Source organism: Aythya ferina (genome assembly GCF_964211825.1).
Source record: "Aythya ferina genome assembly, chromosome: 10".
Lineage (NCBI taxonomy): Eukaryota > Metazoa > Chordata > Aves > Anseriformes > Anatidae > Aythya > Aythya ferina.
The window spans coordinates 15,587,352-15,612,555 of record NC_140306.1 but is presented as its reverse complement, the minus strand read 5'-3'; the positions used below and the strand labels follow the sequence as shown (position 1 = coordinate 15,612,555).

The 25,204-nt window shown below is 56.4% G+C and overlaps 1 protein-coding gene across 6 annotated transcripts in view; it reads right to left on the bottom strand.

The window, feature by feature from the left end:
- The window catches only part of DAG1 (dystroglycan 1), a 37,840-nt gene that overhangs the window by 11,200 nt on the left and 1,436 nt on the right, over positions 1–25,204 (bottom strand). For 2 of the 6 annotated variants that reach the window (XM_084531435.1, XM_084531439.1), the window contains one exon: positions 1,514–1,922. In XM_084531435.1, coding sequence (XP_084387561.1) covers positions 1,514–1,795 — 282 coding nt within the window. In that variant the 5' untranslated portion in view covers positions 1,796–1,922. Of the gene's footprint in view, positions 1–1,513; positions 1,923–6,976; positions 7,076–11,512; positions 11,532–20,179; positions 20,429–24,772; positions 24,912–25,204 lie in introns of those variants that run through there. The other 4 variants (XM_084531436.1, XM_084531437.1, XM_084531438.1 and 1 more) reach the window with 4 other exon arrangements.

The following is a 25,204-nucleotide window of genomic DNA, read 5'->3' as shown; positions in this document are numbered from 1 at the left end:
GAACTATCAAAGACAACTGCTGTGCCAGGAAAAGGAGGCAGAGGAAGCTGTGGTGTTTAAGCAAGCACTGAAAATGCCTTCTTGCTGTCAAAGTAGCCATTAGACAACACCGAAACAAGCCACGGATACTAAACTCCAAACCAAAGGTCTCATTTCTGGAGCACGTTACCTTGACGGCTCCCTCAGAAGTCTGGGGGGATTCACAGCTAAGGATAAAGCTCCCTTGGTCCTGGCAGCGGGCGTAGGGCCCAGGGGCAGAGCAGCCCTGAGCCCCTCTTTTGCTCCTAAAGATTCACGTTGCAGACTCTGCTCCCTCCAGAGCAGCTGCCTGGCACGCAGCGTGCCACCAAAGGGCACTCTGCACTCCAAAAGCAGCCACACACCCCTCAGTGAAACATCCCAGCCTCTGCTCTGCAACCAGCCCGTCCCACCTCCATCTCCTCTGCTCCCAGAGCTCTCCCCCCACCTCCCCCTTCCCCAGGATCTGACTCCCTGTCGGGTGCTTTCTGCTGGTTTTCTGCCTACCACCGGCACATCGTGGTCCTGGCGCCGTCGCTGCAGCCGGCGAGATGACAGATCTGGATGGAGATGACTGCGCGGCAGCACGCAGAGCTCAAACAAACCTGCCTTCAAGGAGAAGCCAGCGTGTCAGGCTGCCTCCCCACTCGCTCTCTCCATCTCCCTCTGATCTGCTGAGACGCACCAGAAGGTTGGCTTTTTATAGCATTGCCCAAAAATGGATTTTTAAAAATATTTTTCAAGTCTGCTCCCTGAAAAAAATACGTCTAAGACTGGAAGGTGATTTTCAGTTTTCTTTTCAAAACATAGAGTCTTCTGAACTCTCCACCCAAGCAGGCAGAGGCTGAGACGACAACTTCTCAGCACCCTTCCAGAAAAGGACTAAAGATCAATGAACGTGTGCTTGGCAGCGTGTCTGTCTGCCTCCGGGCTATTCTGACACTTCCTTGCCCTCAGGACTGCTTCCAGAGCTCAGTTTTTGGGTGCCTGTGGTGCCAGAACGTCGAGGGCAAGTCAGATAAAAAGAAAGGCTCTCGTCTTTCCCAGGAGGACCTAGGGACAAGGTCAGGAGAGACTGTGGCGAACACAGTCCAGAGCCCTGCTCGCAGCACACGGTCTATTTGTCTAACAATATTTTGTTACCATAGCACAGCAAGCTCCCCAAGCATCAGGGCAGTCCCAGGGAATTTGTGGCTGCCCTGATCCCGAGGCAACATCTCAGGGACGTGCCCATCATCCCAAGGGCTGAGAACTGCACCATTTAAGCACAGCCAACAAACCTGAGCAGTTGTCCCCGAAGAGAGGCGTCTCCTCTCTGCCTTACTGTAGAGAAAAGAAACTTCACAATGAGGTAAGAAAAATGATTAAAAAAAAAAAAAAAAAGCAATACTTCTTTTTCACAGCAGTGCCTGTGACCCCCCTGTTGGTGGGGTGATTAGCGCCACTCCTGCAAGAACAGAACTGAAAACGAGCCTTGGGGAACGCCATTTCTCACCTGGACCACCTCTCCATTGGAAGCAATTAAATCTGTGGGGATGGAGACTCTGAAGAAGCGGCCCACCACGGCGGAGCTGTCCGGGATGCCCACCACGGCCGGCACAGTCTCTCGGAGGTCCGAGAGCACCGAGTGCATGGAGGCCTCCAGCTGGTTTTCCCAGTCCCGCACCACTTCTGCCGGCTCGCTGGGCCAGTGGCAGTGAGCCGAGGCCGCCAGCAGCAGCACGGGGAGCAAAGTCCTCCCCAGGACAGGGGGCTGCAGCACGCATCCGACAGTCATTGTGCCCGGCGGCTCTGCTCTGGGGACGGCGCTCAGCCAGGAGGGGCCGCGGGGCTCTGCAGGCACGGCAGCGCAGGCAGGGTCTGCCCCTCCTTCACAGCAGCCTCATCCTAGGGATCCTGGGAACCTGGTTAAAGAAAGGAAACCAAATCAGCACGGTAATTAGGGTAGCCGAGGCAGCCAGCTGATCCACGCAGACCTCCTCACGGTGGACAGAGGGCTTCCTGCCTCACCACCCTCTTCGTTTCAGCTTTGGGATTTAATTTTAAGAGCTACTGCTACCAGTGAAGGCAGCAGGAGCTTCCCAGCTCTTTTTCTGACATACAGCATCACTGGAGAAATAAATAAGGTCCTTCTGCTTTCCCATACACACAGCCCTGCTGCTCCTGGAGCCGCAGCACCCTGAGGCTGCCATGGGGAAGGAGGTGGCCTTGCCCAGCGAGCTGAAGTCAGGCTGGGGCACAGGATTCGCTTGCTCACCGTGCAGCGTGAAGCCCCCTGGAAACCTCTGATACCCAACACACGACAGATGCTCCTGTTCCTCTGACCCATGCCCTCGGTTTTCCAGCCAGGCCTGCTCTCAGGTCCAGACTTCGGTATTAGTCGCGGTGTTCAGGGTTTGTTTTTGGGGCCAGCAACACCCACCCCAAAATCAGACCCAAGCAAGCCACGCATGCTTAGCACCAGCGAGCACAAGGGCCTTGGCTCCCCGGGGCCAGGCACTCACACGTCTTCAACCAACCCTTTCCCTCCAGGCTAAGGGAAGCAGCTCTGTCCTCCTAGAGCAAACCCAGTCCCCCTCCCGACCACAAAGGGCAAATCCCCGTGGCTCCCAGCCTGCCAAGCTTGTGTTTCCGAGTTTGCCTCTTGCAAGGGCGTGTGAACAGGGTTGCGAGCTGCCCTAGTGGGTAAAGCTCCCATTTGGCAGGCTCTGGACCCAAGCAGCTAAGGAACTAAGCTGAAAGGCACCACTGATCCTCTGCGGGGCTCTGAGGGTGAGGCAGAGCTTGTGCTATTCTGGACATCAGCAAGTCCTCGGGCTCCGAGGCTGCCTCAGAGTTCCTCATCCCTGAAGCCTATCAGGATTAAGTCTCCTCCGTACCCAAACCTAAAAGTGTTCGAGGAGAACATCACGGCAGCACGGCCTCCTCCTGCACAACACCCGAAAAGGAGCACAAAGAGGACCTGCCCTTTGCTTCCCCAGAGCCTGGGCTATGGGCACCACAACAGTGGCACCTTGTCTGTGGGCTACACCTCTCCCGCAGCCTGCTCGTTGGAAAATCCTGCTGGGGAGGGACTGAAAGCAGCCCGTACAGCAAGTACGGGCAGGACCGAAGGCTCACGGCCAGGGGAGGAAGGCGGCAGCGGTGGCTGAAGAATGTGGCTGCTGCGGAGCCGAGATGCTATCAGCGGGGAAACGTCGCTGCCCCGCACGGCCACGCGAAGCCTCCGCTCCCGAGCAGAGGAGAAATGCCGTGTGCCAGCAGAGAGCCAGACACCCGGCGTGCAGCCACACGGGGCTGTGGAGGCACCTGGAGAGGTTTGGCACCACGTCCCGAGGGCAGTGCCAGCCCCTGGCGCACCGTGGCCACGGCGGAACCGCGCGCGAGCACGGCGCAGCCCTGTGTTGTTCAGCCAAGTGACGTGATCTGCCCCAGGGCGCTTCTGCTGCATGGGTAGGAGTATTTGGGCAGAAAGGAGCCGGCTCCTGAGATCTGTGGCAAGCACGAGAGGAAAATGAAGTCATCGCCCCGCTGCAGAAAGAATTACTGGAGCAGGCAACAAGCGCTGCCTGGCTGATCCGCGCCCCTCGGACAAGCAATTCGGGCACTGGCCGTGAAGATTTAGCCTGACACTTGCAGGTCGCACAGACCGGGTTTCATTTTAGGAACCTACAGAAGAACAGCCACAGGATGCAGAAGCAAAGCGCACAGGAGCTACAGGAGGAATTCAGTAGCCACTCTTGAAAGAAAAACCAGGAGAACCAAGACAAAATTGCACCAGCAGGAGAGCCTCTCACCCTCACAGCTCCACCTCACCCCACCACCAGCAGAACAGAAGCGGTGCCAGGCTCACTGTGCGGGCTGGGGCTGAGAGGCAGCGCACGCCAGGCCCAGAGAGCCAGGACAAGGCACCCAGCCACAGCACTGAGGTCCACGGGGAACACTGCTTCAGGACGGGATGACTCCTGTGACACAAGGCTCGTGTCCAGCAGCTGGCACTCTGCTCAGCCAGGCCGGCAGCCGGGAGAGCTGTGAGTCCAGATGCAAGCGCAGAACATGGAGCAAATGCTCCATGAGACCGGGACAAGTACCAGTGGGGACCCGCGTGGCACCTCTGGGAAGTTCAAGAGCCCAAACCCTTCCACACGGTACTACCCTGGGCAGACTCACTTGTTTGAGACATCTCTGTCATAGGTGGAAAAAGTCAGCTCTTGGGATCATCTTCCAGAGAGTGAATAGAGCTGGAGCTCTTGGAGATCAGAAATGCCAGCGCTCAGCAGAGGTTACCATTTCACCCAGGCTCAAGGGCCAAAAATCACATACAGGTAGCGCTCTGCAGTGGTCTCTGCTGCTGATCTATGGAAAGCCTCAGGCTGTCGGGCTCCCTGTCAGGGTACAGGGCAAGGTTAGCCCACCCCAGCTCCTCCACGCGGCCGAGCGCTCCCTCTCCCAGCAGGATGTGTGCTGCCCAGTTTCACAGAACACAAAGGTTCAGGTTAGTCCTGAATTTCAGGATGTTTAGTTCTGTCTGATCTTCTGAAAGAACCGAGTTTCTCTTTATCCTCCTGCTCCTGTGAGAGCTCTTTCGGTCTCAACTTTGAACCTCCAAAACGTTGGATTGAACATCAAAGTCAGCACCAACATCTGCCCCAGCCCGGCACACGTGCCAGCGTTGGTGCCTGAGCCCCGCTGCCAAATCCCCGGCCCAGGCGCAGAGCCGGGCCTGCTCCGTGCTGTTGATACGATAGCAAGCTTGATATGATGCTGACTTGTCAAGACAACGCCGGAGCTTGCTCCTTCTCCAGGCACCTCCGAGGCCCACTGGCGTGCCGAGGACACGCACTACTTCATCACTCAGGCACGCAGAAGCGAGCAGACAGCGGGTCGGGCTGAGAGGAGGAGCGAGAGCAGGGCAGAGCAGCCACACACCTCGGGGACCTCGCCTTCTGCCTGCTGTGGAGCCGGGGTCAGCGTCCTGGCAATCACTCGTCCTTGTGGCCAGTTATCCCCCTGCTCCAGCAAGAGCCAGTGCAAGCAATCCCAGTCCAGCGGCGTCTAATCCGAGTGCCCACGTACGCGGTCGCATCAGGGGCTGTGCCATTAATCACTGCCAGCATCTCAGCGCCGCTGAGCCCAGCGCACGGACAGCCCGGGTAGCTGCCTTGCCGTGCTCTGCTCCAGATCAGAAGGTATTTAGGAGAGCGAGGAGGAATCCCACTTACCTCAGCTGCTTATTTAACAGCATCCCCGGCACGGGCAGCACCGGCCGAGCGGCCCCTCTCTCAGGAGAGGAACTCAGACCCGACTGAAGGGAGCCCGGAGCACCTCCCCAAGCCCGAGCTCTTGTCTTTGCACAGATCTCTCCTGCATGTTTCCACAGGAGGATCTCCGGGCAAGCCCCATCGGCGGCCGCGGGGCTGCGTGTCGAGGCAGCGAGCAGGGGGATGATGAAACCCAGAGCCACCGGCCAGACCCACGAGAGGGCACGGGGCTGGGTGTGCACACAGCAGGTGCTGGGGGCTGCTGCTGGCGGAGCCGAGGAGGGGTTTGGGGAGGGGGCAGGAGGGCCACGGAGGCAGCACCACGGGACCAAGTGGCTCAGGGCCACATTTATGCTTATGCTAGCAGAATGTGACCCAGGCTTTGCCAGCTTCAGCCAGCGCTGCGCCCAGGGTGAGTTACGGGAGGGGACACGCAGGAAGGCAGCTGCTCGGGGACATCTGCCATGCACAGGAGGAGCCAACAGCTGGGGCAAGGCAGCAGGCGAAGCAGGGGACGGGACATCGCCCTCGGTGTCCCACGAAGCCACAACGAAGCCAGGCAGAGCTGACCAGACACCTGCAGGAGGGCGGCTGCAGACACCTCTCCAAAAAGATAAGCTCGTCCGCACGTTTTGGGCTCAGAGCTGAAATAGCAGCTGTCCTGCACGGCTGTGACCCGAGCAGAACAAAACCACGGGAACTGCCTGCAAACTGTCACTAGCTCCCTGCCTCGAGTCACACGTGCCACCACCAGCTTCCGAAAGCTTGCAGGGCAGGCAGTCACAGCGACTGACACCTCAAAGCAGTTCTTATTCTGCTAGAGTAAGCGCCGAGATGTTTAACTTCCCCATAGCTAAGAGGAAGGCTTCCTGCTGCCCGTCATTACCTTCTGTTTGAGAGCAGACCTGTGCCGCCAGGAAGGAACCACGCACACGGACCTGACCTCACCAGAAGATCCCATGGACACCTCCCAGACTTTAAACCCCGCTCACGGGGCCCCTGAAAGCCCACGCGTGCTGCTTGTCGTGTGTTTAAGCAGTGCCTCGAAGCCAGGGAGCGCCCACAGCACCTGCTGCCACACCAGACCCGCAGCAGTGACCAGCAGCAGCAGATTTCAGCTGGGCCAGACTCCTTACTCGCTGCTGGGAGCTTGAGCAGCCCCAGTCGATGCCTTCCTCCCACTTCGTTATTCCCAGACAGACAACTCAGATCGTATCTCCAAGTGCGTTCGGTTAAAAGGAAGCTCAGATATTATCTGCCCAAATATTTCGGAGGCCTCCGAGATCATTTTTCCCCTGCAATTAGGAACGCTGCAGTCAGAAGTGCCATTTTCCTGGCTGCTGGCAGCGCACAGACAAATTAGGATAAAAACATCCAGCAACAAGTAGAAGGAGGGAGCTCCGAATACCACCCGAGGACAGCTCCACTGCGCTGCCCCCGCATTAAGCACCGCTCCCGACCTCAGGAGAAGGGCACTGGGGATCACCAGAGGTACGGGATGGATCCTGCACGAGGAACAACCGCATTGCCCGGGGGGAACCGGGGCTGGGAGCAAGGGGCCAGACCCGAACCGGGCTTGATGGCACGCACTGTGCCCTCGCCAGCAGCTTGGGAAGCTGTGACCGTGATGAATGCTAAATCCCACGTGGGTTAGGAAGAAGGGAGGGAGGGGACAGCTCTATGGAGGGAAGCGTTACCGAGGCACCGCTGCTGGCTCAAGAAGCACTTCGTGACAGACACCAGGACAGCACTCGGGGCGAGGACGACTTGCATTCCTCTCTGGGTATCTTCTCCTGCTGTAATTGGAAAGGGCACACAGGCTAAATATACAGCAGTGACAGGGCAGAGCAAAGGGCCGTTCTTTCTTAAGGGCATTTGGTTTAACCCGTCTTTGACTTTACTCGGGTTTCCACTGTGCAGCCAGCCCCTCAGAAGTGTACGAGTACCTCCTGATTTGGCCTGGAAGGAGCTAAAGAGTATAAAAATCCTCATATTGTGTGTTTAAGGGAATGCAAGTGAAAGCTAGTACCGAAATCCACAGGAAACTAAACCACAGCAGTTAAAAAAAAAAAAAAAAAAAAAAAAGTTTGGGGTTAAGAGCTCTTTATGCACAACAGCCATAAAAATGCATATTTTGAAGAGAAGCACGACAGGCATGTATACATACATGCATATGAATGCTTTATCCATTTCCAAGATTTGGTAAAGAAAAAAAAAGGAAGAACTCAAGACAGCAAGATAAAGCAAGTATTTTCACTCCGGATTTCTCTTCTGTAAGGGAAGCTCCACAACTCCAAGCAAATTGAGCAAACTGAAACAAGGCAGCGGCGCTACAGGGGGCATTTCAGCAGAAACCATCCCGCAGGGGCAGGAGGCAGAGCCCGGGCAGGAGAAGCAGCCAGGGGAGCTGGGATCAAAGCCGTGCCCTGGGAAAGCAGAGCAGTTTGCATCAGGCCGGTGCCAGAGCCACCGCTCCGGCAGCATCCTGCTCCCCGTGGCACCGCGCCGGGATCCCAGGGGTGCCGATTGCTGGGAGGAGGTGGGGTTGGAGCACGGCACAGGAGGTTATTTCCACTCAGGTGTAATTCAGGGCTCTCTAGAAACGGCTTATGTGGGCCTCCAACTAGTTTACAGGTGAAAGCTGATTTTTCTTTTAAAAAAATCTGGGTTTTGTAACCAAAAGACAAGTCCTCGAGGGCAATACAACGAGCCCAGGCTGCCTTTCCCTTCCTGAGGCTGTCCCCCAGCCATCCCCACCCGAGGCACAAACCATTTCTGGCAAACTAAACTTAGTTTCAAGGCCTGTCTGAGGAAGTGTTTAGAGGATGCTCTGGGAGCTGCAGTCGGGAAGCACACCGGAGCTACCTGAGCCAGGCAGAAGGCACACACCAGCAGGATGCTTGCTAAACACACGGACTTCAAGGCATTAGAGTATGAGAGTGCATGTCTCACCGGGCAGATTTTTTCCCAGCTAGCACCAAAGGGAACACACGAGAGCAGCTGGTGTGACAGTCACCACGGTGTGTCCTGTCTCTCGGTGTCCTTCACCATCCACCAGTTGTTTTGGATCTAATTCACAGCAGCTAACGACCTTTAACAGAGGTTACCAGCTATGAGCGGCACAGATTTTTATCTAGAGTGCTCTTTGTGAAGTCAGTTTACACCAACGCACCATCATTCCTTCCACCCCATGCTCCAAAAAGGACAAAACCCTTCACGAGCCCAAAACAGTGCTTGAAAAATCCCAGCTGAAACCCAGAAAAATCCTTCCTTCCTAAGCTGCTCTGCTGCGCTTCGCAGGAGATGTTCCCCTCAGATGGAGTTATGAGCGCCAAAACAAATGAGGCTAAAAAGATTTGCATCTCTTGCCTGATTTCTTAATTGAATTAAAGGCTGAGCAGCCCCCCTTATGAGGCTTCAGAGAATCAACACGGAAGAGAAGCGATGAATATCCTAATCAGAGATGAAGCTTCCACTGGACGTTTTCTCTTATTAAGTACTAAAGAGTCTACATGGAAAAGAGAAAGGCCCCGGGGGCTAAGCTCTCTTGTCCAGCGAGGCAAGAAATCTCACTGCAGCTTCTCCTGGCTCGGCCCTCTGACCACATTACACGCGGGGAGAGACACGGAGAGGAGTGAGAGGTCAGCGTAGGTGCATCCTTCTAGCCAAGGACACTCGCCCATCCTCCTGGCCACCCTGCTCTTTTATACCAAAAAGCACAAAGGCCCCTTCTTGCAAATCAGTGAGCAGAAGCTATCAGTGGGGTGAGGGAGACGGGCAGGGCAGTGCTGCAAAATCTTCCTTGGCTTCCTGAGGCTTCAGCCCTGGCGGCACCCCTGAGCCAGGTCTGGGGGCTTGCAGCAGGCTGGCTGCCGAGACCCTGGTGCACATTTCGGCCACGCAGTGACACAGCAGAGTGGGTTTTAATTATCATTATTACTGTACATCACCAGAACAGCCCTGTGCACCATGAAGTGCAGTCAGGCTTCCCCAGGACACGTGGGCACAGCAGCCACCAGGCTTTGCTAATGGTACCGAGGCAGGCGCCCGAGCACACGGGAGCACCTGGGAGCGGGCAGCTTGCAGGGGCGAAGGAGCACGCCTGCCTATCCTAGCACAAGGAACAAAGCCCCCCAGTCTGCAGGCACCAAAACCCCTCCTGAGAAGAGAGAACCTCGCTGAGGTTTCATATTCATCAAAACATCGTTTTGCTGAATGGGCTGACGGACAGGCGGCCACATTCCAGGGGTTTATCATCAACTTCTGGGTATTCCACGGAATTCCTCAGATAATGAAATATTTCGAGAGGGTCCTTGGGGGGTGTTTTTTAAGCAACGTAATCTCCCACAGGCTGAGGTCACAGCACCAGGCGAGGGCTGGAAGGCAAAGCTCGAGTCCCCTCCACGCCAGGAGCCTGACTGCTGGGCACAAACCCTGCTGCTGGAGGGACATAAAGCAGGAGCAGCTGATATTAGGTGGACACGTGGAGCACGGCAAGCCACGCCAGCAAAAAGAGTTTTCAGCACTTCAGTGACATCTGCAGCATCATTTATATCCTCTGTGGCAGTGTAACTAAGGGCTAGCACATTCTGTTTAGAAACATCGCGCTGCTCCATCAGTTTCGGCACCCCACCCTGCAACCTCAAGCCAAGGCATTAAGATGTAACTTCATGGAGTTGCTCGGCCCTGATTTATTACTCAGCTAGCAAGACTGCCTCAGCTCCTCATTTAACTACATTTACCAGCGAGCCATTTATGCAGAGCAGCCAGGGCACCAGCCGCGGACTCGCAACTTTCGATGCTTCTCATGAAAACCGTTCTACACACTGCTCGGCACAACGCGGTGCGAGCCAACTTAACCAGCAGGCACAACGTGGAAAAGCTGCAAAACGAAGCAGCGCTGCTCCCAGGCCACAGAGGCAGAGAGAGCTGCTGCAGGAGGAGTTAACTCCCTGAAGGCCTTCACAGAAACCTCTCCAGTCCACACCAGCAGGTCCAAAAGCTGCAGACTGAAGGCACAGGCTCACAGGACCTGGCTTAGCAGCTCCAGCCCTTTCTCAGCTGCTCCTGTGCAGGAGGAGTGATTTAAATGAAAACAGCAGAGATTAGCACCTTAAAGAAAAGGAGACACTAAGTCTGCATCACCCTCATGCAGCATTAATGCCACTTGCAGCTCTATTTGCTCATTTGTTTACCTGCACTCTGCAATTCAGAAATACCCCTGGCTGCTTTCGCTGTGGCTGCCCGGGACTGGGGGAGCCCTCCAGCAGGGAGCTCCGGCTGCCCTCCACACCCTGCTCTGGTATTGGGAAGTCAAGAGCCAAATTAAATTATTTCAAGGCTGGACCGCTCGCCCAGCCCCTCTGTGAGAAGTACTGGTGGGATTTAGGTGTCTTTTTAAACACCCCCAACCCGCCCCATCCTCACATCCCGCTGCTGCCAGTGCCCAGACCTCACGGGCCAGAAAGGCCAAAGGGCTGCACAAACCTGCTTGCCGGAGGAAAGCCTGGTTTTAAAGCAATTTCTGACAAATTCCAGCTTCGATCAAGTCCAAGCTTTCATTTGGCAGCACGTACACTTAGTGTGCTGTTCTGGAGAGCCCGACGGATACCTGAGAAAACAGGAGCAGGCCGACGTGCCCAGCCACCAGACAAGCTGCTTAAAGCAGGGACCCAAGGTGAAGGCAGAGAGCTTGCAGGAAAAAGGGGAGGCAGAGACAGCAGCAGCAAGAACAAGAGAAGGAAAGGGAATGTTTTTTCTCCCCTCAGGAGCCAGAGTCCTCACGGAGCAGGAGATCTGCACCTGACAGCAGGCTGCCAGGTTCTGCCACTGCAGAAAATCCGGTCCTTTCTCCCCGCAGCCCAGATCTATCCATTATGAGTGGGAAATGAGATTTGCACTTTTTTTTGAGAAGAAACGAACTGTGCTGTATTTCAAATTGCATTTGTCTTATCTCGAGTTGCGACTGCAGCTTTTGTTCGGACCCCAGGGACGGCAGCTCCCCGTGTGACGCGGCAGCTGGCTGCAGGGGACCCCGGCACGGGCTCAGGTCGGCACGAGGATGGGAAAAGGGCAACAGAGAGGGCAACAGCTGTGTCCTCGTCCTGACCCGAGCAGATTAAAACATGGATTTAAGATGCAGAGAGAAAAAAATTGAATGAGACAACGGGACAGATCATGTGCTGCCTTCCTTCCTGGCGTAAAGCAGGGAAGTGAATCACGGGGTAGCTCACCTGCTCAGGCTGCAGGAATCCCAGGAATGGGGGCAAAGTCATTAAAGCACCAGTGTTTGCCCTGGGAAAACAGAGTTGGATGCCATTCTGAGGAAACGAGGAGAATTAAACCTGCACTCACCTGTGTTTTTTTACCAGCTCGTGCCTCTGCAAGCCAAGCACTGTCTTTTCTGGCTCACCGTATGAGCTTTAGATACCCCAAAACCCCTCTGCCCTCCACACCTGCGTTCCTCAGCCACATCAGGCATACCGAGGCTCTCATCCTTCGCAAAGGCAGCGCCTCTGTGCCCTGCCTCCATCCCTCCCAGCAGAGCCCTTAACCTGGCTGAGGGACCCCATTACCAAAACGATGCCCAAATCCCAGTAATTCTCTTCAGAGGGCACCCTGTCCCCAGCGCACCGCGCACCCTGCTCCTCACTGCTCACACCTCCCCGTTCCTAGGGCTTACAACCGCATAAAGCCGAAAAACTTCCCAGAAAAACTCGACGGCTCATTGCTGTCACACGGCACAGGTAAACACAAACAGTTTAGAGAACATAAGGGCGGCATGAAGAGATGCTCAAGCACCACAGGAAAAAACGCAGCCTTGGAGCTGCCGAGAGGCTGTTAAGCTCTGGAGGTGCGTGCAGCCTGCCTTCATTTTATAATGCTGCAGCAGATGCGGGGAAACAATTAAACTGCTTATCGCAGTATGGCCCATTCAGCTTCCAGAGCAGAGAGCAATTCCAATCCCCAGGTGGCAAACACAGCAATTAGGTACCCAATTACCTGCACCAAAGCTTCTCTTTGCTTATGTTATCTCACTTCAGTGGTTATATAGCAGTTCCTTGGCTTGCTGTCACTGACTGAGGGTTCAGGGAAGACCTGTAAGGTCCCAGGAGGTCTGGCCAGGCCTGCAGGACCACACCGTGCCACGTGGACGATGCAGAATGACCCAGTTCTGACTTCCCAGTCATTCAGCGTGACTGGTTGCAAAGCCTGGCCACGATTTCTACTTTTTCACCTGGAAGGAGTATAGACTCAGCAAAATAATCAAAACTAAGGAATTGTTTATAGGGCGGCCAGGATGAGCCTCCAGCGTCCCCAAAGCCCACCTCCAAAGAGGGAATCAGGACTGGTACTCAAGCCTTTTCTGGGTTTAATACAGAAAAATGTGTTTGTAGCAGCTTAGCCCACATTTTAAAAGCAGAGAAAATGACCCAGCTTACCAGCTGTGGTACCAAGGAATCCTGCCCCTGACCAGGGCAGGGCACCACCGTGCTCTGCCCGCACCACAGCCTGGCCAGGACGCCCTGACCGGCAGCGTGAGGGTTTTGGGTAAGGCAGGCGATGGTTTTGGGTAAGGCAGCTCGTTCCCAGCCCCCCCAAGCACGCTGCTCTCCCACCTCCACAGCCCCTTCCTGCCGGACAGGCCGGACCCCCGCTCACCTACCTGGTGCTTTCCAAAGCGAGGCACAGAACAGAGCAGGAAAATGCTACAGGAGTTAGTAAGTGCTGTAAAGACTGAGAAAGATGCAGTTTGGGGACTTCTTGTCCCCAACAAGCTCACGTGTCCTCCAAAGGCTTCCAGCACCCTTCTGCAGCAAAGCGCAGAGCAAACAAAACCACATTAGTGAGCTGAGGCGCCCTGCACACACACAAAAGAGGAAAAGGTTCGTGGCAGATAGCAGCAGAGCCTCCCACAGCGGGGCAGCAGTGGAAGCCAGGCTGCCCCTCAGCGCCTCAGAACCTCACTGCCACCAGGCAGCTTGCTCCTTACCGCAGGCTGAGCCTAACACCACGCTCTTTCCAACCCTCGCAGCGATGTATGCCGCTGCTGCGGGTAACGCAAACAGCCCTTAGCACATCGAGGTTGCAAATAATGAATTAGAAATCAGAATACCTGAGTTAAGGCTGCCTCGGGGCTGGCCACGGCAAGCCCCGCAGTGCTCTGCCGCTTCCAACTTTCTCTCCTCTCTCTGTTGGAGGCAGAAGCTCCTCACCGTGAGCAAGCCGAAACTGGAGGAGACAGGAGCCTGCTCCTGGTCCCCACCTCGGCCACCGCCCAGTGGATAGCATCTTAACGTCCAGAGAGTGCTGGGAGGCATCCAGATGCCTGCATCTTGATAAGATAGGGGCGGTTTTTGCTGGGACGGCCTCACCCCTTGCAACAGAAGGGCAGCCCCAGCGCAGAGCTGGGGGCACAAATGCTCAATGCCAGCAGTTAAGGCTGCCTTGTTCCCTCAAACACCTGGGACTTAAGGCACTTCTCCCTTTAATTCCTGGAAATGGCTGAGCTGTTGGTGCTGAAAACCTGAAAACCAGCCCGGGGCAGACACGCAGCATGGGAAATTCCAGGGCTAGCAATTAAGTTCAAGAGTTAAACGCGACTCCAGCGCCAGGCAAGCTCTGCAGCAGGTGGTTTGACCAGCACCACTCGCTGCTTTCCTGCTGAGGAAAAGCTACTGCAGCTGCTAAAGCAAGCTGCCCCTTGCTAAAGCATAGCCCAGAGCCTTCGCAGCAACGCCCTGAGTTTTAGATCGATTCCAGATCAAACAAAAATAATTTGGGGAATTCCTGAGATAAGGAGCTCAGGCCAAGTCACAGCAGATTCCCAGTTGCAAAAGGACTTTCGAGCAGCCTGGGTGCGTGCTGCCCAGTCGTGTCTCTGTGCCGTGCCCCTTCCCAAAGCCTTTCCTGGCAGTCCCTCCTGGGAGCAGCTCCCGGGGAGCCTTTCTCACCGCCTCGCATCCCGCTGAGGTAGCGGTGCAAACGGCAGCACTGCTCAGATTGCTGCCTGTGCTCCAGGACCTGAACTGCCTTAAAAACCGGAGCAGGACCTCCCGAACACAAACCCTGCTCAGGCAAGGCGCTGCTATCTGAACAGAGTTTGAAGATGACACTTTGCTCTTTAAAAGTTCAGTTTCCACGACCTTTATTCTGTGCCACCGCACTGGCCGCCCCCTTATTCTCCCTGCTTTTATGTGGGGAAGCCATTTCATCCTTACACTGCTCTTCCACGAAAACAAGAAACAATCTGAAGAAGAACTGATAAGGCGGCTCAGGGCAGATGTGCCTTCGGTTTTTAAACATATCAGCGCTCTAAATCAGCAGCATTCCTGTGAACCCCACAGAAGCACCAGCTTTCAGGGATACCAAGTCACTGAGACTGGAGAGGGACGCAGCAGCATTATCCAGGCGGGCTGAAGCAGCCTAGCAAAACACAGGGAGTCACGTAAGGAGAGGTCTAATCACATCGCCTCCCAGGCTGTGGCTTATTCTGGGGTTTCCAAGAACCAAGGCACAGAAGCGGAGGGGATCCGAAGCGCTCAGATAACATGCATTCTGCCACGGGCACGTCAGCCAGAATGAAAGCTTAGAGGATGGGAAAAACATCCGTAATGTCATTTGTGACAGCAGGTTTGTTCTGCTTGTAACACACACTGCCAGCACGCGGGGCAAAGCGGCTTAGAGATCAACAGATAAAGGCTTTTCACCATTCAGCCTGTTATTTCATGTAAATCAGGCTGTCCTGCTGCTGAAAGGCATCTCCCTATCGAGCGCAGGGTGCTCAGCAAGCAGGAGCAGCGACTGCAGGGAAACAAGTTGAGGAAGTACTCACGCCGTGCCCGAATCCCTTCGCAGCACCCCGCGAGGCTCTGCCCTCTCTACCAGCGCAGTTCTGCAGCCCGCTGCGATCTTCTCACTTGCCAACACAGGTAACCCCCTGGAAGCATCGCTGCCCCAAAATAGTGATTTTTTTTTATCCACAGAAACGCCTGCAGGCTCCTCGGAGGGATGAAGCCGCGTTGTGAAGAGCAACAGTGCAGCAAATTCAATTAACTTGAGCCAGCCTTCGCCTTCGGTGACGTGGCAGCAGGATCCCACGCGCCCGTCCCCAGCACGGGGCACGGTACCACAAGGCTGCTGCCACCTCGCCGCGTGTCCCGAGGGTCCCGGCCCCAGCGGGGAGCCCTGCAGGGCTGGGGCAGCCCAGAGCACGCCGTGCCCCAGCAAAAACCCCCCAGCCGCCCCCAGCAATGGCTGGAGGGGTTGGTATGGCCCCAGCTGGAGGGGAACAGGAGCTCTTTAGAGGAATGAGCCGCTGTCAGTCCGCTGTGATTGATCCGTGCATCTGCCGGTCCCCACCTGCTGCTCGCATTCCTGGCATTTCTTCCTGCAGCGTTTTCTCTCCGAGGAGGGACCTGCCGCTTATCAACTGCTGCAGAGGAGATTAGAAGGAAGAGAAACAGGGCCCCGGCTTCAACAAAACCAAGAGATTGCAGGCCCTGAGCGTGCCAGAGAGTTTTTCTTGTATCAGATGGGACAACCTGCTGAGGGGTGGGCTCAGGGAGCCCCCGCGGCCAGCTGGAGGGCAGGCAGGGGAGCCGGGTGCTCCCCCCGGCTCACTCCTGCTGCCACCAAGTGCCACCAGACAAAGCGGGGGGGGCCAGGGAAGTGTCTCTCCCCTTCATCCACTCACCCCAAAGTCATTTTCTGTCCTGGCCAAGCACAAAGGGGCGCTGGGCGTGAGACCAGGCCGAAGGCTTGGCGGCGCAGCACTGACGGGCAGGGACAGCCGGCGGCTGGGGGCGGCTGCGGGGCCTTGGCCAGGCCAAGGAATCACCTCACAGGCATCCCGGGGATGGAAGGGCAGCAGTCCAGCTCTGGTTTCCAGCCCCGGGCACAGGCTGGAGGTTTCTCCTTCCCTTCCCCTCCTCCTGAACACGGCCCAGTGAATAAAGTGTGACGGAGGGGAAGGGCGGCCTGCCTGCTCCCAGGGGAGGCAAGGCAGCTCCCACGGCACAGCAAACCAACCCAGCACCTCACAGCTCTCCTAGGTGTCCGAAATCCGACCTCCCCATCAAACTTGAGCAGAATTAGCTGGTAGGACCACCACCACCGCAGCATATGCCCCTGCTGCAGGCAGACCAGCTCAGCCCTGCCTTGTTCTTGTGGCCTTCAGACCCCAGAGGGAACGCACACGAGCTCTGAGGCCTCCCAGGCTCACACAGACAGCCCCCAGCCAGCCCCCAGGTGCTCTCTGGCCACGGTTCCCCACATTACCAGGTTTATTTCCACAAAAAAAGCCAAAGCCAGCCTCCGTGGAGGGGTGGGAGCTGAGCCAGGTGAGCAGCACACGATGAGCTGCCCAGCAGGGGCAGCTGCCCTCCAGCTTTATGGCTCTTGGAGGAAATTTAAGCCAGCGCTTTCTGTGAGTTAACTGTCCATAAAACCAGCTTGTTTTCTCAGTGCACCAGAAGGTCAGGAAAGGGCAAATTAAGGAAATTTCCCCTAAAATCATCCCCCATGCAATCCAGATGTCTGAGCAGCCTTTGTCCCGGACAGCACAATACACGATGGCCTCCAGGCCACCCCCAGCGCCATTCACCCCAGTCCTGACGAGGCTGCTTGCTCTGCGGGAGTGACAAACACCTCGATTTCAGCTCCTTCCAGGTCTGGAAGCTGCAAGCAGTGAGGTGGTTATGGAAACTTTCCCCCAGCCTTTCGGGCTTCCTTTTCCTGTAGATAAAAACGCACTTGCCAGGTTCCCAGTTTGGGAGGAAACCAGGAAAGGTGTATGGGGAAAGCGGGCAGAGGTCAGTGCAGCAAGCCTGGGAAATACCGCAGGGGAAAAGCTCTCTGAAAAACCCATGGAAATGTTTTGGAAGAGTCAGAAACAGTTTGGGAAACTCACCCTGCCCAGCAGCGCAGCTCTTCCAGGGATATTTCAAGCATTACTACAGTTGCATTCCAGTCCCTGAGTATATTTTCTATAAATAAGTATTTTAAGTCACTTTGTTTCAAAATTTATTCTATTAGGCAACTGCAATGCAATGCTTCATGTTTGAGACCTGTGGACTGCCCCTGATTTTTAAAGCTGTGCTGTGTTCCTTAGGTTATAACCTAGGCTCACCTCCTTTTTTTCGTCCCAGGTGCTTGTCTAAAACCATTTATTATGTGTTGTACCGCTAGGACTCCACTGATACATCAAGCCTGAGCTCTGTGGATTGACACATCCTGGGCCACAAAGCAACAACATGGTTTTATTTTTAATTTTAGTCTTTTTCCTTTTTTTCCAGGCTGATAAGCAAAGCAAATACCCCAGTAACTGCATGCAGCATAACCAGAGCTAGGTATTCCAGCTGCCGAGGCCGGAGAACACCCAACCAGCAGCACGCCTGGTGCACTGCATCCATGTGGACCCCAAGCCCCCTGCCCCATGGAGCCCAGGGTGCTCCAGGCACTGGGGAGCAGCCCAAAAGGCCACCCCTTCGCGTCCAGACTCTGCCCTGGGAGCTCTCCTCCCCTTCAGGACACTGACACAGCTCAGCCTTCAGAGTGCAGATGCCCACAGAGGCTTTACAGCACACCAATATTACTGTTTGCAAGGAAGTCCAGGCCTGCTTAATCCAAAACACAGGCAGCAGACACGTCTCTGGCCAGGCATGTGTTTTCTTCCGAGGCCGGATCAGACACTGGGAGCCCAGTCCTCTACCTGCTTCTGAGAGCCACATCCAAGCCAAGCGAACAGAAATGAACCAGGCTGAAAGAGCAGCCCTCACCACAAGAACTCCTGCTCTCCCTGCCTTGCTCCTGAAAGGGGAGAAAACACCCCCAGGGTACCGAATGCACCTCCAGGATCTGTTGAGGGCACCCAGCAGCAGGGGACCAGCGAGGGCGCCTGCAGGGAGCGAGGGGAGTGCAGCGTGGCGCTGCCACGGGACTGCCCCGGGGGTACAGCCACGCCAGCTTCGGGTACGGAGGCAGCAGAGCCGAAAACGAAGAGCAAGCAGCAGGAAGGTGCTGGTATTTGGGAGCCCGGGGACAGCAAGGAAGGGTCGGGGCAGTGGGAAGTGCCACCCGCTGCGTGCCGTGGGACGGCAGGCCGGGACAGACGAGCACCCCGACACGTCGAAGGGAGCAGCAGCCACAGCTGCCAGCTGTCCGTGCCACCACGGCGTGAGCACACCCTGCTTTTAATAGCTTCCAGCACCGAGCTGGGCTCAGGAGCTTAAAGCTCCGAGAGCAGCACGTGAGGCACGCCTGCAATCGCAGGGACCGTCCTCACCAACGCCGGGGAGCAGGGACCGGGACCGAGAGCGGGACCAACCTAAATCCTCCCTGTCAGTCTCGGGGGCCGAGAGCACCAGGTCACCCCGTTTTCCTGGGGTTTCCAGAGTTTAACTTTGTTTTCTGATCGGAGGGTAACAGGAGACTATAAAAAACCAAGGCGCTGGCCTGAGTGGCTCCGGAGGCTAAAATAAACACGCCGAGCCCTGTTTGTGAGAGAGTAAAAATAGCCTCCTTTCTCATCCCTTCCCAGGACCTCTGCCTCGCATGCAAAAGCTTCACAGGTTAAGCAGAAAAATACCTTAACTGTAAATGTCAGCGGACGCGGAGGGAACGTTTCAATCTGAGCTCTGTGCCATTTCTGCAGGAACTCAGAAAGGCGGCGAGCGGACGGCACCTGCGAGGCTCCTCGTGTGCACAGGGCTGGAGGCCACTCGGAGCCCATTCCCTTTAATAGAAGCTCCCATCCTTCTAAAAAAAACTCACTGGGATTACATCTTGTGCTCTTTCTTGGCTGAATACTTTTTAAATGACACTTATTCCAAAGAGCATTAGCTACCAAATCTAGCGCTGAGCTGCGCTGCGGCCGTGACGGGCTCTGGGAAGCAGCGCGAGCACAACCAGCTGTACTCCAAAAGGCACCACGGCAGCTCTGGTTCTCATTGCTGCCCACCAACTGCTGCTAAATCCACTTTTTGCAGGGCCTAAATGCACCATTTGGCACCCGCACTGCCCAGCCCCTGGGAGAGGAGTGAACCCGGGCCACACCATGGGGACGTCACCATGAAGCTGGCTTCGGTTGTCACCTCCTTCTCCCAGTGAGGGAACAGCCAGACCCATGAGCTTCAATGACACGGGGCTGAAAAAGGACTGCAGGACAACCCATAACAGGGTGCTGGACACATCCCCCATGGGAACACCCCCGGGGGTGGCTTTGAGCACCGTAGCAGGGTCAGTGGCCCCGCTGCTGCCTGTGCACCCAGCTCCCAGCACCACAAAATTCCCAACTCCGCTCCCAAAATGCGGGCTCAAACGGCAGCAACATGAATTACGCAGCAATTTAGGGCTTTGGGTGAGACACAGTGGCATCTCCAAAGATTTCTTAGCACAGCCATGCTCATTTTAAGTGACAGAGACAAGAAAAACAGATTTGCTAGCTAAATAGACATTCAGTAGAGCTGGTCATATGAGAAGCTCAGTGCTCACTTCAGTTTACATTCCTAAACACGGCCACATCACAATCAAACCCCGCATTTAGCAAGGTTAGCTACAGTGGTCCTCAGCACCTCACCTGCTCCACGAAGGCAAATCTTGCAGCAAGCACTGTCTGCAGCCACAGGCTTCACGGGACGGCACAGCCACAGCCTCTCCCCAGCTACACCTCTTCCAACTGAGGAGCACCTTAACAAATAACTGAGAAAAAAAAGTGCACTTCTCCCAGGTTTTAATTTGCCTGGCTTCCTCCTCCTCTGGCTTCACACAGACCTTCATGCTTCATGGCCAAAACCAGCTCAGATAAGGAGAGCTGCCCGCACACTCACTGCAGAGGCACCTCAGCCAGATACTTCACAGCAAAACCACAGCTTCTTTCTTACGTTAATATTTTGTGTTACCTGCTACATTTATAGGATGAAGTTCTTCGCCCGATGCACCCCGTTTCCTTCCTGCTCCAGCCCACTTTTCCTCCTATTCAACGGCCCACACAGATTTTGGCAGCTCGTGCGCCCAGCAGGACTCTCCAGCAGCCCTGTCGGTCTCCTCTGGTGGCAGGGATCCTCACAGGCGCTTGGAAACTGGAGGTTTGGTAGGAAAGGCTTCGCTGTTCCTTCTCCCCAACTCTTCCAGGCAGGGCGGACAGGATCCAGCCCACCCCAAGCGGCTGCCTGAGCTCTTCTGGGTGCGCAGGCAAACGGCCTGCCGCAGGTCTCCGCTCAGCCACCAAGGTCCTTCAAAAGCCATCGAAAAAACACTCGAGATGCTTCTAGCAAGTGAATTCTCTCTGCACGGGACTGCTCTAGAGCCTGATGCCAGGGGACCGGCCCCAGCTAGGAGCTGAAGTGACGTGGGAGCAGCCTGCTGACCGTGCCACCCGTGTCACCGACCTGCCCCTGTGCCACCTCCAGCTGGCCAGAGGAGCTGAAACGCCTCCTCCTCCCCACACAGCCCATGGGAAGACAAGGGGGCCTCTGGCCCTGCTGACACAGGGCATTCCTTCCCGTGGAGGAGACGCAAGGTGCAGGCAAGCAGCTGGCCTGCAGGACAGGGGCCCAGCAGGACAGGGGCCACCAGTTATTCCAGCTGATCCTCGTCGCCGTCTCCTCGGGGAGATGAACACCTTCAAGCTTCCCAAAGCACCGACTCCTGAAGCAGCCACCAAACGTCCTCCTCCCCTCCCAGCACGGAACTGGGCACTGTCAGTGTGAAACTGGGACCAGTGTGCCTACAAACTTCTATTCACACGCGGCTTTGCTTTGAAGGGAGCACACAGCGAAGTGCTGGGACACGAGCAGGAGTCATGGATCGGGTTGTGCTGCTGGGCTAAGCCTTCAGCTGATACCATGGTGGCTTCACTGGCTGGGACTCGCACACCTCGCCACGTGCCCAAGCAGCTCCAAGCTCCACGCACCCTCCTGCCTTCAGCATGACCCTACACCACCGGTCCCAAACCTACGGTGCTGGGTGTCAGCCCCGCGTGGCAGAGTCCCCATCAGCTCAAGCAGCTATTAAGGAGAATTCCACCCCAAAACACTGACCTGGGCTTCAGCTAAGCCAACCTGAATTCCTATACACAAGCAGAAGACACGACTGGAGCACTCACAGTGCTCTTCCCAGGCTCTCTGCTGGAGCAGGCACGCCACACGCTGCACGGGTCCAAAAGGCACCCAAAATTGGGGCCCTGCACTTACCCTTGCCCCCCCAGAGCTCCCGCGGGCTGCTCCTGCGGCAGGATCCAAGCCACCCAACCCACCACAAAGCACCAGCAGCCGAGACGTACCGGGGATTGGGCAGAGCTGTCCCTGGCTGCAGCATCTTGAGCTTATCCCAGCTGCAGGAAAATCAAGCCCAGACTCTCTCTGCCTGCTGCTCCGTCCTGCTTTTCTTTACCAGGCAGGGCAGAACCGCACCAAGGGCTCCCCCGACGCACCCCATCGGCGGTTTTCATCAGACCACGAGGAGCCCGCAGAAGGTGCAAAACAGCTCACCTACGCTCAGGGCTCGGCTCGCTGCACGTCCACGCACCGCCAGGGGAGGCTTTAGGAGGCCAGGACTGAGGGAAGGGAGCAGGGCTGGGGGATGTGGAGCTCGGTCACGCCAGGGGCGAAGCGCACAGCGCCAGCAGGCAGGCCTGCAGGAAACAGCTTCTTCCTGTGACGGCAGGACAGCGCTGCAGCCTCTCCCTGGGGAAGGCTCCAGCCCGCAGACCAAGGACTGGCCACGTCCTGGTCCCACCACAGCAGGGAGAAGGACGAGGAGGGGCAGGATCCCAGCTTCCAGCACTTCGGGGCGTGCGGTGCTGCGGTGCCGGCAGTGGGAGCGAGAGGCGGGTGGGTACTGAACCACGGGCCTGCGATGCTGCTTCTCGACCACCCCGATCCAGGCCTTTCAGCAAACCTCCCCACGCCTAGACGAGCCGTGACAACCGCAGGTACCGCACTCGGCCCCGTTAAGCAGGCAGAAACACAACTCTCATCCCAGCTTATCACCAGCACCACTCGCAGCACCGCTGCTGCCTCCTCGAACGCTTTCAGATCACAATACACGAGCTTAGGGCATTGCCACCAACAGCCCAATCCCTTCCTCATGTCAGCTTTGTTACCAAGTTTCCGTGGGGCTCTGAAGTCCTGTTCTTACGCTTTTCTTCCAGACACTTTACTAACAAGGGCCGGTGGGGTTCCGCACGCAGCACCGGCCCAGCACGTTGCTTTGGCCTCCTCTGGACTTTCTGAAGGGGATTTGTTGCTCAGCAATTGTCGCTCCCGCAAGATCAAACCTCTTGTTTCTCTGAAGGCTGAACTCTAACCGATACCCACACCGAATTTTATTCAAAGACACGAGAAGCGTTGCCTGAAGGAGCAGCCAGCACGAGGCTGCTGGCACGGGGACGGACACAAAGCGTGGGCATCACGGACACCACCAGGAGCGCTCAGTCCCCCCCATCACACATGAAGGTTGGAATTTTGGCCCAGCAGGGCCTTGTTTGGAGGATTGTGTTGCCGAAATGACGCTTTCCAGCATGCCACAAAGCAGGCGCCGCCGTGCAGCAGGAGGGAAGGATGCTGCAGCCCTGGTGTTTTTCTGCCTCCCTGCCCCACACCTGGGAGGCAGCTTCCTGGAGGGATCCCGAGAGCCACAGCACAGCTAAAAATGACACCACGTTACGTCCCTACACCGTTATTTCAATCTCTGCCATACTTACAGAAGGCCTGAAGGAACTTTTCCTTCCTGGAGAGGAAGCTCCCAGCTGGAGGATAGCTTTACAGCGTGAGTTCATGGGGGGCGCACAGCAGCTGTGCTGAACAGACTGAGCAAACACTTCCCTTTTGATGAAGGAGGCGTCTGAGCAGCACCCCGGGCTCCTGAACAACTGCCCAGCAGGGACAGGGACTGCTTTTGCCTACCAGACCCAGCCCTGTAACAGAAAAACCCCAAAGATGCCCTTGGCACAAGGAAATTCTCTGGGGGAGGATGGGAGCTCTGGGAAGGGGAACGTTTCCCAAAGGGTCTGAAGGAGGACCTGGCATGAGGAAAATGAAAAAAAATGGTGAAAGGAAGCGAGCCATCCCTCCCCAGCGAGGGACCCAGCGCACAGGTGGTCCCCGTGCCACCCCCTGTAGCTGTGACTGCAGCACGGGGCTGTCACATCACCCGCTGCCACTCAGTGCTCACGTGGAAAACCGCTGGCTCAGGCCATCACCAAGCCTCACCCAACTCATCCCAAATCAACCCCTAGCCCTTGGGACCAACAGCAAGCAACCAGTGTCTGCCACTGGCAACTCTCACCGCAGCCACCACCTGCCAACTCCCACCCTTAAGGGAGATCAAGCTTCCTCAAGCCTCCATGCACAACCTGGTTCGTAAAAAACCAGAAACGTGCCTGAAAGCAGCAGCGTGAATCCATCACCTGTACACGCTCTCCGCCAGCGTGACCTGGAGCTGTGCGGGTAAGCCGAAACCTCTCCTGTGCTCGGCAGCCCCGGGCAGGCAGGGAGGAATGCCGCCCGTCAGGTCCCCGCCAGCAGCATTTGCAAAGCTGAGCGCTGGTGAAGAGGCTTCTCCAGCAACCTGCTAGAGAGCTCTGAGGAGCCCGACACGAAACGTCTCTGAGGCTGCCCGTAGAGCCCTCCATGAGCAGCACCCTTCTCAGAAAGTGGATTAGAAAAGACAGACCGGCCTCGTTCAGGGTCACCGAGATGGCAAATGCCACAGCTGAGCCCTGCAGTAAGACCACAGCACGAGACAAGAGTTAGGAAGGAGGAGAACTCGTCAGAAACCTTCATCTGAACGCCTACTTACAGGGCAGGTGAGGTCAGGAGGCAATTTTCCCAAAGAAAACCCCAAAGAGAAACTAAACAGCGTCCACCTGCAGGACTCAGACAAGATCTGCTGCCGTTCCCAAGCCCACCAGCACCAGGGCCATGCCTCTGCCTCCTGCTCCTCCAGGCTGGGCCTGCTGCGTTTGAGAGCTCCTTCCACGCCACGATTCGGGTGAGGAACTCGCAGCAAGGTAACTGGGAGTGGGGGGAGAAAAAAGAAAAGCTCAGCTCGGCAAGGAGACCGGCAAACAGCACACTGCCACTGCGTGTGTGGGACGAGCACCTCGCCCCTCCAGGAGCAGCGAGCGTGCCCCCAGCCCAGCCCGAGCCACCCGCAGCGAGGCCGGGCTCCTCGGTGAGCCCCCGACAGCCACGCAGAGCACAGAGGGAACTGCAGGACGTGGAGGAGCAAGCCCCCCATGCTGGGCACAAGGGGCAGAGGGGGGACACCCCTGGGCACCCCGCTGTCCGGGCAGCGCTGTGCCAGCAGGCCAGCTGCACGCTCGGGAGGGAGGCGGTGACAAAGAAGGCAGTAACACCAAATATATACAACGCCAGCCCCGCTGGCAAGATGAGCCTCCATCCAGCAAACTGACCCACGGACAGCTTTAAGACAGCTGGGAAGCGCAGGGAGATAGCAGATAGAGACATGCACTGGGAGAGGAAACGCACCCATCTGAATGACTCCAGCAGGTTACGGTGTTATCTTCCCTTCCAGCAGCACCTCGGCAGTCTGGCCAAACTTACTCGCCCTCGCAGAACAAGCCCTAAAAGCCCCGGTTCTTGGGGCTGATCTTTGATTTTTCACAGCTCAAACACGGTCACAGCGAATCAGGTTTAAGGTACGCAGCTCTCCAGACGGCACAAACATCCTAAGAACAAACACTTGCAGCATACCAAGACCTCAGATATGCTGGGTCAACCCAACTGTGTTTATCTGTATTTTGCCCAAATTGCTGCTGAAGTACTCTGAGCTCAGGGAGCCTCCCTCCCCGCCGATCCAGCAAGAGCCCAGAAGCAATCGGCCGGCAGCCTACGAGCAGCGCAAGGAATGCCAGAGACATTTATTTACACAACCACTGCTTGCCCAAGGAGAACTTTGAG